The 13,326-nt window shown below is 44.7% G+C and overlaps 1 protein-coding gene across 2 annotated transcripts; it reads left to right on the top strand.

Moving 5' to 3' along the window:
* Positions 1-1,486: 1,486 nt before the first annotated feature.
* Ctsk (cathepsin K) lies at positions 1,487-12,476 on the top strand. 2 transcript variants are annotated; one of them, XM_021235419.2, is made up of 8 exons: positions 1,487-1,781; positions 3,403-3,583; positions 4,026-4,148; positions 4,230-4,385; positions 5,677-5,895; positions 9,348-9,513; positions 9,715-9,820; positions 11,921-12,476. In XM_021235419.2, exons 2-8 carry the CDS (start codon positions 3,431-3,433, stop codon positions 12,018-12,020), a joined length of 1,023 nt encoding a protein of 340 aa, XP_021091078.1. In that variant the 5' UTR covers positions 1,487-1,781; positions 3,403-3,430; the 3' UTR covers positions 12,021-12,476. The 2 variants fall into 2 exon arrangements, with proteins under 2 accessions (XP_021091078.1, XP_005084328.1); XM_005084271.4 differs by having other exon boundaries at positions 1,489-1,781; positions 3,463-3,583.
* Positions 12,477-13,326: the final 850 nt, after the last annotated feature.

The following is a 13,326-nucleotide window of genomic DNA, read 5'->3' as shown; positions in this document are numbered from 1 at the left end:
GTTTATTGTGTTGTGTGACCTTGATTGCGGCTTCCTTACCCCTTCCAGCTCCTAAATAACAGACATGCACAACTGAAAGGACCCACAGTGGGGCTCAGACCCATAGCATAAGGCATAGTCGAGTCTGATTTTGGGAATTAGGGATCATAGGGCCCTGATCACTCGGCACCCTGTTCCTTGCGTACTTACCCTCCTGACCCTGACACACCGTGAGTAAAGTCAGTAGGCACACTCTGGTCACAGTGGGAGTGGGGGTTGTCTAACCTATTGCAAGATGCTGGGAAGAGCTCTTGGAATTTGCAGCTCTGGGACATCTGGATGTCTTTCCCTCTGTATTTCCTCCTGACTGCAAGGAGGTAAGGGGATTGTCAACTTCAGACTGTGCAAATGTGGATCTGGGCTTCCTCTACATGCATGGGTTGTTGGTACCTCTTGAAATCCAAAGGCAAGCCTGGACTCTGAGCTGTGTGTGAGGAATCCAGCTAGAAACTGAATCTAGGTTTGAGGCCACACCCTTTCTATTCCAGGATCCCTCATTCTCTAATTCCTCACATCTGTCTATGGAATTTAGAGTCATGGTTGGCTGAGCTAGAGTCTTATGATGTGCCACATGCATGGACTTTGGGGAAGCATTTGAGCTGATCTTGTGACTGGACCTAGTTGGGGATTTTAATGATTGAGATGCAATGCTCATCAGATTCTACCATCTGAGAGTTTAGCGGTGGAGTCACATGTGTATCCGTCAGCCCATCCATTGATATTGATTCAAGGGTTGTAATTGTGGCTTCCTTTCTTAGTACTGTGTTGGGCCATGAGTCGCATAATGTTAGGCAAGCACACCACCACTGAGCTTTGTTCCTCCATCCTCTCTTAACTCTCCTTTTAGAAAGGAGCTCACTAAGTTACCTAGGTTAGTCTTGAACTTGTGAGTCTGCTCTTACTTACTGCATAGAGACAGCATCTCACCGTACAACTTTGACTGACTTCAGTGTCACTCTTAGACTGGGCTGCCCTGTGCCGGGAATGTGGTAAAGGCATGGCCACAGCCAGCTCTGATTTTGCTTTAGCTTCCTGAGTGCCCACACCATCACACTCCCTCAACGTTCTGTTCACTTGTAAACCAGTTCACCCTTTCGGCATAGCCATAATGGGTTAGAACAGCTCCTCCCTGCCCAGAAGCAGTAACGTCAGCCAGCAGTCACAAAACTTTTTAAAATGTTTAAATTGGAGCCTTATATGCGATATATTACTCTTTCTGGTCTTTGGTGTGTCTACACACACACACACACACACACACACACACACACACACACACACACTGTGTGCGCAAGGCTCTGTGGCCCCCGTCATCTCAGAAGAGGATCTGACACAAAAGTTGAAAGTGGTTGGGGTGGGGGTGGGTCATGACTGAAAGGGTAGAAAAGGACGGAATTCTCGAATAAGACGTCCTGAGGAGGGGTGGAGACAATAGTCTGTGTCCTTTCATTTCCTCACAAAGCCTCAATTTGAATAATTTGCTGTTGTATTTTTCCCCCAAAGAGTCAGATGAAACTGAACACTTAGCAGCTCTCTGGACTTTGTGCAAACCTGTGTCCATCCTTCTACCCTAACCCCCCTTTCTCATCCTGTCCCTGCCTCCCTCCCTTATCCGAATTTTCCAGCCACCGCTGGAGTTGACTTCCGCAATCCTGATGGAATAAATGTAGCACCCTTAGTCTTCTGCTCACAGTAGCCACACTTGCTGTCTGAACGGAGCCCAGACAACAGATTCTCAACAGCAGGTAATGTTTTTAACTTCTGGGTCTGTTAGTGTCTTGTTTCTACCAGATACCTTATTTTAAGAAGAGAACGAATATAATGGATTGGGGATCCCTGAATAAAAACAAAGTACTTCTTAGTTCATTTTCAGGCTGAATGTCTGGAAATCCTTAGGATTCTGTGTGATTTTGTATGTGAATAAGTATGTGGTTGTTGATTGAAAGAATAGGATTCTGTGAGCCTGCCTCCAAGTGAATTCTTTCTGCAGCTCTGCTCAACTAAAGGGTTAGCTGACCCTCTCCTGAGGAAGAGGAATAGTTAATGACCACCTCCAAGCCTGTAACATTCTGCTATTAAATCTTCTGCTGGATATTTTGTTGCTTTGCAAAAAGTACATAAAAGTGTAATCAGTGTTGCACAAGTCATATGATGTGCTGGAGACAGGAAGTGGTTTTTAAACTTAAGAATTTGCAATTAAACCAGTGCAAGAAATTAATGAAGCCAGAGCAAATTCCTGAACTGTGAACTTGGTCATTACCGAATATCATCCTTCTGTCCTGCATTTTCCTCTTATACATCTGAGGCTTTTGTCCTGTGAAGCAGCCATGTCTCTGAAAAAATAGAAAAGAAAAAGAAAAAAACATGGCATCTGGTTAAGATTAGAGCCGTTTCCTGCCTAAAGAGTGAGGAAAGGAGAAAATGGATACGGCAAATGAAGATACAGTGAGCATATCATAGATAAATACTGCAAAGTTAGCCCTGTTCTTTCCTGGCAAGTTCTGGTTACAGGCAAAGGAAGAAGAGGGCCGTGAACAAAGCAGGAAGCACACTGGAGCTAGAAGTCTGTCTCTAGGCACATTCACACTGTGCTTACTCTGTCCTCACTGGGGTACTGGGGAGGAGCAGTGCCCAGCCTTTCCCAGCTACCCAGTCTGGCTGTCTGCCGTGGGCTCAGTGTTGTTGGAACGTCTTTGAGTTGGAATAATTGAAATCAGATGTTCCAGCACCCACCCCCACTTCTGCCCAATACTGCTTTATCATGAAAATCGCCTGCAGTTCCTTGTCTAGTTTCCACATACAGTCAGCTTTGCCAGCCTTATAGTTCACAAGAAGGGACTCGGCTAGGCATAGTAACTCATGCCTGTAACCCCAGTGCAGGGTGGGAGAGGGGGCAGACCTTTGGATTCAACGCCATCTTGGTCAACATAGTGAGCTCAAGGCTAGCCAAGACTTAGAGATTACAAAGCAAGACCATGTCTCTAAATTCAAGGAAAGTAAAAGTGTGTGTCCGCGCGTGCATGTAGTTCTTTTGGGTTTATGAATCCTTTAGGAATAATACATGTATGTGTAATTTTCTGGTAGACAGAACTCATTTTTATAGCTCCTAAAAAGTTAAAAGGCACCTTTGTTGTGATTTTGAAAAAGCTACTCGAGAGAAAGACACCATGTGACAGAAAGGGGGGGATGGGATAGGGGGTGGGCAGGGCTCTTTTAAAGGGAACCTAGTGACTAGGCACAGGTGGTGCTCTTAGTGGCAGCAACTGAGGGCGTATCCTGTCAGGACCCCAAAGGCAGGCCAGTACAGATGCCTGATTACTAACAGCCTTCCTGGTAATGTGTTGGCCATCATTTTCACACCCACAGGCTGGCTTAGACTGTGAGCCTCCTGCCAATGGAAGTCTCCCCTAATTACTCCTCTCACAGGATGTGGGTGTTCAAGTTTTTGCTGCTACCCGTGCTGAGCTTCGCTCTGTACCCTGAGGAATTGCTGGATACCCAGTGGGAGCTTTGGAAGAAGACTCACAGGAAGCAGTATAACAGCAAGGTGCCTGGGACCTGCACGGGGAGCCGGGGGGGTGGGGCCAGGGCCGGGGCTTGAGGCCTCTGCTCTCGATGGAAATGCAGTGCTTCACCCCAAACAGGCAGTGCCTGTGTCCTAACTCTCCAGCTGGCTTTACTTTGATGCTGCAGTCCCTCTGTCTGTCTGCAGTTATTACTGGGCACAGGAACATCACCGAGTCCCATACCCAGCACCGCAGATGTGGCTGTGCCGTGTGTATGTGGAAAGCTTTTGGGGAATACTTCTCATAGTAATGTTATTATGCTATGGTCTCTAGAACTTTGCGTACATTTTTGTGTGTGGACTCTTAAGGTTCCATAGTTCCCCAGCTAGATTGTAAACTTTTTTTGGCTATGGTACATTTTTATTCTAAAACCTAGCTATATAGCGGCACACAGTGTATGAATTTATTGACTATTCTATTTAGGTGGATGAAATCTCTCGGCGTTTAATTTGGGAAAAAAACCTGAAGCACATTTCTATCCATAATCTGGAGGCCTCTCTTGGTGTGCATACATATGAACTGGCCATGAATCACTTGGGAGACTTGGTGAGTTGCCTCTGGGACCCAGGCCCACCCACTGCCTTTACCGTGGTCCCTGCTAATGTCTGGCCTCCCGCTTTGTCTCAGACCAGTGAAGAAGTGGTTCAGAAGATGACAGGACTCAAATTACCACCCGCTCACTCCCACAGTAATGACACTCTCTACATCCCAGAGTGGGAAGGCAGAGCCCCGGATGCCATCGACTATCGAAAGAAAGGATATGTTACTCCAGTCAAAAATCAGGTGTGCTTGCTTGTGTGTGTGTAGGTAGTCTGGCCTGAACTGAGGTCTATCTCATGCTACAAGAATATAGCATATTCTGTTATTTAATCTTCACCTATTTTATATATTTAGGTTTTTTTCTGCTTTTAAAAATTTACAGTGTTACAACAAGCATCTTATGTGTATATTTTTGGGCTCATATAGAAATATTTGTGCAAAGTAAATTCTGAAATTGTAATTACTAGGGCACAGAGAATCTTCCTCCCCAGAAGGTTTTTACAATATTAGATTCTTATCTGCAAGAGAATCTGTTTTTCTAGGACCTTAACAGCACAGGACTATGTCGTCAGTAAGATGAATAATTGATATGACATTTATTCTACAAATACTACCTTTCTCCTAGAGCCAAACAAGTAGAGTGCTAGCTACCTGGTAAAGATTCAAGACTTCCTCCTCAAGAACTTCTCATTCTTAAAAAATAGAAAATCTGGGCAAAAAGAAACTTGTGCAAGCACTAATAATAGCTGACGATTTCTGAGAGACCTCTGAGCACAAGGGACTTCTGTGATTTACATGTAAATGAAGTCTCAGTGCTCTCAGGAGTCAGAATCAGTTCATTAACTATAGTATCATTCCCTTTTCTGTTCTCATGTTGCCCAGGCCTACCTCCAACTCAGTAAGTATATGGCTGAGATTGACCTTGAGCTTCTGATCTTCTTGCCTCTGCCTCTCAAATGATAGAATTACAGCTCTCTCTCTCTCTCTCTCTCTCTCTCTCTCTCTCTCTCTCTCTCTCTCTCTCTCTCTCTCTTTCTTTCTCTCTGTCTCTCTCTTTCTCTCTCTCTCTCTCTTCCTCTCTTCCTCTCTCTCTCTTTCTCTCTTTTGGTTTTTCGAGACAGGGTTTCTCTGTATTGCTTTGGAGGCTGGCCTCGAACTCACAGAGATCCTCCTGCCTCTGCCTCCCGAGTGCTGGGATTAAAGGCGTGCGCCACCAATGCCCGGCCTTATTCTCATTTTTAAAGGTAAAGAAACTGGGGCACAGAGCAGTTCAGTAACAAATCAAGGTCACAGAACTAGTGTGCAAAGTCAGGGTTAGACTTCAGGAGAACTGTCTCCAAAGCCATAAAGTACTGTACTTGACTCCAGTTAGAGGAAACAGTTATTACAATCATTATCACTGGGAACAACAACAAGGTTCACAACAAAGCCATCATTTGTGTTGAATTTACAAAATGTGTGGACTTTTTTAGGCTGGTAGAAAGATGCACCCATGTGAAAAGCGATGGTGACAGTTTTTCTGTATGTCTCTCAGGGTGAGTGTGGTTCCTGTTGGGCTTTTAGCTCTGCGGGTGCCCTGGAGGGTCAACTCAAGAAGAAGACTGGCAAACTCTTAAATCTCAGTCCGCAGAATCTTGTGGATTGTGTGTCTGAGAATTACGGCTGTGGAGGCGGCTATATGACCACCGCCTTCCGGTATGTGCAGACGAATGGGGGCATTGACTCTGAGGATGCATATCCATATGTGGGCCAGGTGAGGTGACACCCACGCAGTGTGCAGCCCTGCGCTGGCCCTCCCCAGCATGGCTTTGTTTTGTATCTGCTTTCCTGCCTGCCTGCCTGCCTTTCTTCCCTCCTTCCTCCCTTTCTTCCCTCCCTCCCTCCCTCCCTTTCTTCCCTCCCTCCCTCCCTCCATTCCTTCCCTCCCTCCCTCCCTCCCTCCCTCCCTTCCTCCCTCCCACCTTCCTTCCTGCCTGCCTGCCTTCCCTCCTTCCTTTCCCTCTTCTCTCTCTTTCCTTTCTTCCTCTCTCCCCCTCCCTCTTTCTTTTCTTTTAATTTTAAGACAAAATCTTACTCTATGTCCCAAGCCAGCCTAGCTTGGCCCCCTTTTTTTGAGACAAGATCTCTTATAGTCCATGTTGGCCTTGAACTTATTATGTAGCTACGGATGACCCTGAATTCCTCTTGCCTTGAACTTCCAAGTGCTAGGATCACAGGCCTGGGTCCCACACATGGCTATCCTGCTTTCTTAATAGAATTGTCATAGAAAGCTAAGTTTCCATAATATAGGAAAACTTTGAGCCATCTCTCCAGCCCCATGGAGTTTTTAATGTAGTTGGGTCTTATAGGCAATATAATTATTTTGTGATATGAACCACTGAGAGGGAAACAGCAAGTTTCAGTGATAAAAATGATGGTGAAAGGTGTGTCATCAGTGTAATTTCTTAAAAGGTTGGCTTATCCTTGATATTTAAGGAGATACCACAACATACTCAAATTCCATACTGCAGTCTGTAGCAAAACCAATTATTTTATAAAATGTATTATTGTGTGTATTTGTGTATATGGCACATGTTCATATGTGCAGGTGGGCTTGTGCTACCTTGTACATGTGAAAGCCAGGGAAAACTTGTTGGATTCTCTCCTTCCACCATGGGCTCTAGGATCAAACTCCAGTTACCAGGCTTATTCAGCAAGAGTTTTACCCAGTAAGCCATCTAACCAAATAAGATTTATCTACTAGATCTGCTAATCTCGTGCAGCCATGCACTCATGTAAGACTTTTAGAATATGGTATGTTGCTTTGGAACAGAGTCACCTGGATTTGAAGGCATCTGTATCTTAAAATTTACTGTATAATGTCTAATTGTTTGCCAAAAATTATGACTTCTACCTGAAGTATGTAAGTGACTCACAGTCATGTCTTCAGCAGTGTACTTCCCTGGCCATTTGTATTTCTTCTTGTAAATGCTCCTGAGGCACGCACTGCGAATGCTGTAACCCAGCACATGGAAGGGGGCAGGAGGATCAGGAGGTCAAGGTCATCCTAAGCTACACAGTGAATCTGAATGTAGCCAACCTGAGCTACCAGCTTCCTCTATGCAGGAAAGAAGGGACAAAACACCCAAAACCAAAATAAAATAGTAAAGGAAAGACACTCTGTATAGACTCTAGTCTATTGTCTGTTTATTTACTGACATTACTTAACATATTTCCCAGTCACCAATTAAAGGATATATTTGAGAAAAGTATAAACTAAAGAACTAATTGACAACTTGCATCTTTTTAGATTTATTTTTTATTTTATGTGTAGGAGTGTTTTGCCTGCAAGTATGTACATCATGTATGTGCCTGGTGCCCCCAGAGTTTAGAAGGACATTGAATCCCCTGGAACTGGAGTTATAGATGCTTGTGAACCACCACCTGGGTGCTGGGCACCAAACCTTGGTCCTCTTGATTTCTGAGCTCTCTTTCCAGCCTGGCTTGCATGATTTACCCAGCACTACATTGATCAATTTGTTAAGAAATAGTTTTTTTGTTGTTGTTGTTCTGGGGTTTTGTTTGTTTGTTTGTTTTGAGATTGTGGTCCAGACTGGCCTGGGTGCACACAAACCCAGTCTCTCTGTCTCCTGAGGTGGCTCAAAGTCTGGGCCATGGTAGACCCTGCTATTCTTTGAGTCTATTCACAAGATACTTCATATCATTTGTAGACACGTATTCCATTTGCACAAGATCTCTCTTCTTTTTTTCCCTCCCTCTCTCCCTCCCTTCTTTCCTCCCTCCCTCCCTCCTCTCCTTCTTCCCTCCCTCCCTCCCTCCCTTCCTTCCTTTCCTTCTTTCTTTTGTGAGCTCATGCAGCATCAAGGCTTATCTAGAATTTGAGACCCTCTTGTGTGTAGAGGGAAGTCATGCTGAGATCTCAGGAATGTGCCGTACAGTAATGTCCTGTTGATCTGAGAAGTTTAACACCAGAGTCACGTGGCAGAGAACAAACAGGTTTTGAGAAATTAAGGCAGTAAGTCAATGTAACCTTAGACTATCACATCAAATGCTGACAGTACTTTTGGTATTAAATATGTGTTCTTATAGATACAGCTTTAGGGTGTTAAAGGTTTAGTGTGTAGGAGCAATGTTCCACAAAGAGCACATCACTTTGACAAGACCTTTTATTGTCAGTGAGGCTTGCAAAGCCTGCCTGCTCCTGGACAGTTAGAAGTTAAATTACTTAGTTATCAGTTTATTTTCATGTTATGTTATATACTTATTTCTGTCTCTGATGAAAACATGAGGTCTGACTAAAACTCTTTACCCCATACTAGCATTCCTGAGTTATATACAGAGGGTCAAAACCATCTTTTGAACTGGGCTTGGTGTTGGCAAACTCCCACAGAGCAGCTGGTACCTTCCTGCCCACTGAACCTTACATATACTACATGGGCAGAAGATAATTTGCATTTAAAATAAACCTCTTTGAAAAATCTTTCCCTATCCTGCATTAGCAAAATCAGTCTCTGGAGATGGGAGAGGTAGGACATGCACATGATCCCGGAACATGAGGTAGAGGCCAGAGGGTCGATGGTCAGAGTCATCGCTATATAGCTATGTCCTGAGTTCAGTGCCAGCCTAGGCTGCATGCTACACACTCTCTCTTTTTTTTTTTTTCTTTTTGGTTTTTACGAGACAGAGTTCTGTATTGTTTTGGAGGCTATCGGTCCAACCCAGCCTCGAACTCACAGAGATCCGCCTGCCTCTGCCTCCCGAGTGCTGGGATTAAAGGCGTGCGCCACCACCGCCCGGCATGCTACACACTCTCAACAGGAAAAAGAGGAAGACAGTGATGACAAGGGGCTGGAGAGATGCTGAGTGGTAGAGAAAAAGTCTTTTTCTTTTGGAATTGATTTTTGTGAGTGCTGGAAAGCAGGAAGCACTTGACTTTTTTTCCCCACATTTTTTTGTTTTTAGTTTTTCAGACAGGATCCTACTGTGTAACCCATGCTAACCTTGAATTCATGGCAATCCTCCTGCCTCAGCCTCTTGATTGCTGGGTTTATAAGTGCGTATCACCAAACCTGGCTTCTTTTCAAAGTTTTCTAAAATGGTAAGCCCCAAAGACTAATCCGTTACCTCTAACATTGATTGACTTTCTTACCAACTTATTGCCAGTTGATTAACTGTAGTCCGATTCTACCCTTGATTTTTTTCCAGGATCAAAGTTGTATGTACAACCCAACAGCAAAAGCAGCTAAATGCAGAGGGTACAGAGAGATCCCTGTGGGCAATGAGAAAGCCCTGAAGAGAGCAGTGGCTCGGGTCGGGCCGATCTCTGTGTCAATTGACGCAAGCTTGACATCTTTCCAGTTTTACAGCAGAGGTGAGAGCCTCTTCCTGTGGAGCCCCCTCTGCTGGGATGTGGGTGTGGTCCTGAGAGGCTTGAGTGCTTAGTTTTCGTGGTCAGACGCCATCCGCTAACCCTGGCAGCTGCTGCGGCGCAGGGCATCCCAGTTGTAAGCCCGACTGAGACCGGGGAACACACAGGGCCCCCCAGGAAGCTCATCCGTAGTTTGTTTTGTAGGCGTGTACTATGATGAAAATTGCGACCGCGATAATGTGAACCATGCCGTGTTGGTGGTGGGCTATGGCGTCCAGAAGGGAAACAAGCACTGGATCATTAAAAACAGGTAACAGTGAGAGAGAGCACTACTACCATTTAATCACCTCTGTAACACTGAGCCTCGTCTCCAGTTTCCCAGTCTTTCTTCCAGGTTCATAATTACAAAACTAGCCTGTAATAGATGGACAGTAATGTTTGAAGTATGTGCTGGTAGCTGCACTTTGTGCAAGACGCTTACTTAGCTGCACACAAGCAAGTGTGTGTGTCACTGGCCCTGTGCCCAGTTCAAGCCTAGCATTCCCATTCATCTCAGCCATCTACTCCAAATCTCTCCTGCCACAGAGTAAAGCTAACCAACAACTGTATGTATATACACAATATGAATGCTATAAGTATTTTGTTTTTTAATTAACCACATAGTTTCTAAGCTGGGGATGTGGCTTCGTGACAGATAAAGCTTGTCCCGCATGTGCAATACCCCAGGTTTAGTTCTCAGCGCTGGGGTGAAAAGGAAAGAAGAGGGTGCTAAGGTTGTGGCTTAGTTGGTAGAGTACTTATCTAGCAAGCACAGACTCTTTGGGCTCAATTTACAGCATAACCTAGCATTCCGGTAATCCCAGCACCTAGAGGTAGGGATGATCAGGAGTTGAAGATTGGTGGTGGTGCACACCATTAATCCCGGCACTCAGGAGGCAGAGGCAGGCAGATCTCTGAGTTCAAGGCCAGCCTGGTCTGCAGAGTGGGTTCCAGGGCAGCCAGAGCTTAATAGTGGAAACCTTTTCTCAAAAACAATATGTATATGCGTGTGTTCCTCATGCATATGGGTATTTTGCCTGCATATATGTTTGTTCACCACATTTGTGTAGTGTCCCTTGAAGGCTAGGACGAGGCATTGGATTCCCATGGAACTGGAGTTATAGACCTTTGTAAGCCACCAATATGGGCACTGGGAATTGAAACAGGGTTCTATAGCTAAAATATAATGCTACACAAAATAGGGTGTCCTAAGATATTTTGTTAAGGGAGAAATCACTTAAATGATTTCCGAGAAAGAAAACCGAGAACCAAATGTCGGCACGCTACTCTCACAGAATGCAACCGGAACCCAAAAGAGAGACAGTCTCCTCCCCCTAGCTCTTTTATCTCCCCCTTACGTTTAAGTACTTGTGACCACACCCAAACGAGTGTGGCTGGCACTATGGGTACATAGATCTCTCCCTACAAACAACCCCTTAGATTTACAGGAGAGATCATTCAGCTAGATGTTCTGTTTGTTTTGTTTTGATTTCTTTGACAGGGTCTCCTGTAGCTCAGGTTAGCCTTGAGCTCAGTATAGCCCGGAACTCTTCAACCTTATCTTAATCCACCTCTCCAGATCTGTCTCCCACATCACTTTGTCTTATACCCTGTTTTTTAACCACATTGTCATAACGCATCTCACTTTCCCATCTGTCATCAATTTTACATCCTTCTACCTTCCTCCCATTCCCACAGAGGGTATTCATCCTTCAGGTCTGGTCTCACCTATCCATCGTGTTTTCCTCTTCTTTCACGTCTCCTCCTCCGGAGACAAGGTAATGTAGCTCCTGCTGGCCTGGACTTGCTGTGTAGACCAAGCTAGGATGGAACTCACAGAGCTCCTCCTGCCTCTGCTTCCAGGTGCTGGGATTAAAGGCGTGCAGCAACACACCTGGCAATCTCTACCGTCTTTCAGACCTGTCTTAGTTTCTTCTGTTGCTGTGATAAAGCATTCTGACAAAGTAACCTAAGGAAGAAAAGGCTCATTTCGCAGTTCCAGGGCACCGTCCGTCATGGCAGGGGAGTCCAGGCAGCAGGAGCTTGAAGCTGCTGTCATGGCACAGCCACAGTTGGGAACAGAGAGATGAGCATGATGGATGCATCTGTAGTCCAGGGAATAGTCTCCCACATCAGTTAACATAATCAAGATCATTCCCAAAAGTCCATCTCCCAACTGATTCTAGATTCTGTTAAGTTGACAATTAACACTGTTACAGAACCAACCTGGGTAGCATGCCTTCTTTCCATGACTTTAAACTCCTTCAAAATAAAACCCAAGTGACTCATTTTTTATATAGTTAGTGAATTACAGCGAGCATTTTAAAGACTACGTAAATTAAGATTGTATCTTTCTCAATTGGTTCTACAGCTGGGGAGAAAGCTGGGGAAACAAAGGGTACGTTCTCTTGGCTCGGAACAGAAACAATGCGTGTGGCATTACCACCCTGGCCAGCTTCCCCAAGATGTGATTCCTGCCGGCCAGTTCTACTGTTCTCCCATCCTTCTTGGATGGTGCCGCATATCGGTGTGTTTCGGAGGGAGTTGATCCTGAAGCAGATGTGATGTCTCGAAGACTGCTTACTTTCTCCTCATTGGTGCTGCCATTGGCACCTCTATAACTTTCCTTCTCTCCACCCAAGGCCCTTTTCTCTGTGGATACAACAGGAAATTCTCTGAGAGTTGTAGACTCTTAAGCTAAGGTATCTGGTCACAGAGTCACCTGCTACTGTGCAGATAAACCCTGGAGGTCTCCAGCAGGCTGGGGTGACCTTCCCAAGTCCCTGTCTTCCATATGCTTGAGTGTATATTTGTATTTTCCACCAAGATCCACAAACCTATTCATAATTCTTTGACAAATTCACACAATAAATGTGTGTGCTTTTCTTTCTTTGCATTTAAAATAAAGTATCTCATTCACAATTTAATAAGTTACATTGTATCTATACTCACGTTGGATATGGTGCTAGCCTGCATTTATTAAGTACTTATTATATCATGAGAACTATAAATTTCTGGGATTGAGTGGACCCAAGAAGATTTCTCAATATTTAAAACTGCCATGAAACTTGACACAGTGCACTGTGCCTATGGACCCAGCAGAGGCAGAGGCAGGGGGATCACAGCAATAACTGACATGCATACCTAAACCTTCAAAAATCAGGTTTCCTGGGGTTGTTTAATTTTATTTTTGAGACAGAGTCTCAGCTAGACAAGGCTGTCCTCAAACTCACTATGAACCTGAGATTGACAATGAACTGAACTCCTGGTCAGAGGTTTTTGTTTTGTTTTGTTTTTTAAGAAAAAAAAGCCGGGTGGTGGTGGCGCACACATTTAATCCCAGCACTCGGGAGGCAGAGGCAGGTGGATCTCTGTGAGTTCGAGGCCAGGCTGGACCGACAGCCTCAAAAACAATACAGAGAAACCCTGTCTTGTAAAACCAAAAAAAGAAAAATAAACTAGTCTTATATGTAGCATATGCTGGCCTCAGACTCAAGATCCTCCTGCCTCCACCTCCCAGAGATGGGATTGTAGTGTTGTGCACCACCATGCAGGGTGGAAGATGCCTTAAAATAGTTTTTAGGCTGTATTGCTTCTAGAACAATGGATCTCAGCCTTCCTAATATTGCAAGCCTTTAAAACAGCTTCATGTTATGGTGACCCCCCATCATAAAATTATTTTTGTCGCTACTTCATAATGTAAATATCTGTGTTTTCTGATGGTCTGAGACCCCTGTGGAAGGATCTTTCAACCCCAAAAGGGTTGCAACCCACAGG

The sequence above is a fragment of the Mesocricetus auratus genome, unplaced genomic scaffold (assembly GCF_017639785.1).
Source record: "Mesocricetus auratus isolate SY011 unplaced genomic scaffold, BCM_Maur_2.0 Super-Scaffold_100009, whole genome shotgun sequence".
Lineage (NCBI taxonomy): Eukaryota > Metazoa > Chordata > Mammalia > Rodentia > Cricetidae > Mesocricetus > Mesocricetus auratus.
Note: the sequence above shows the minus strand (reverse complement) of the source record. Positions and strands in the feature narration are given on the sequence as shown.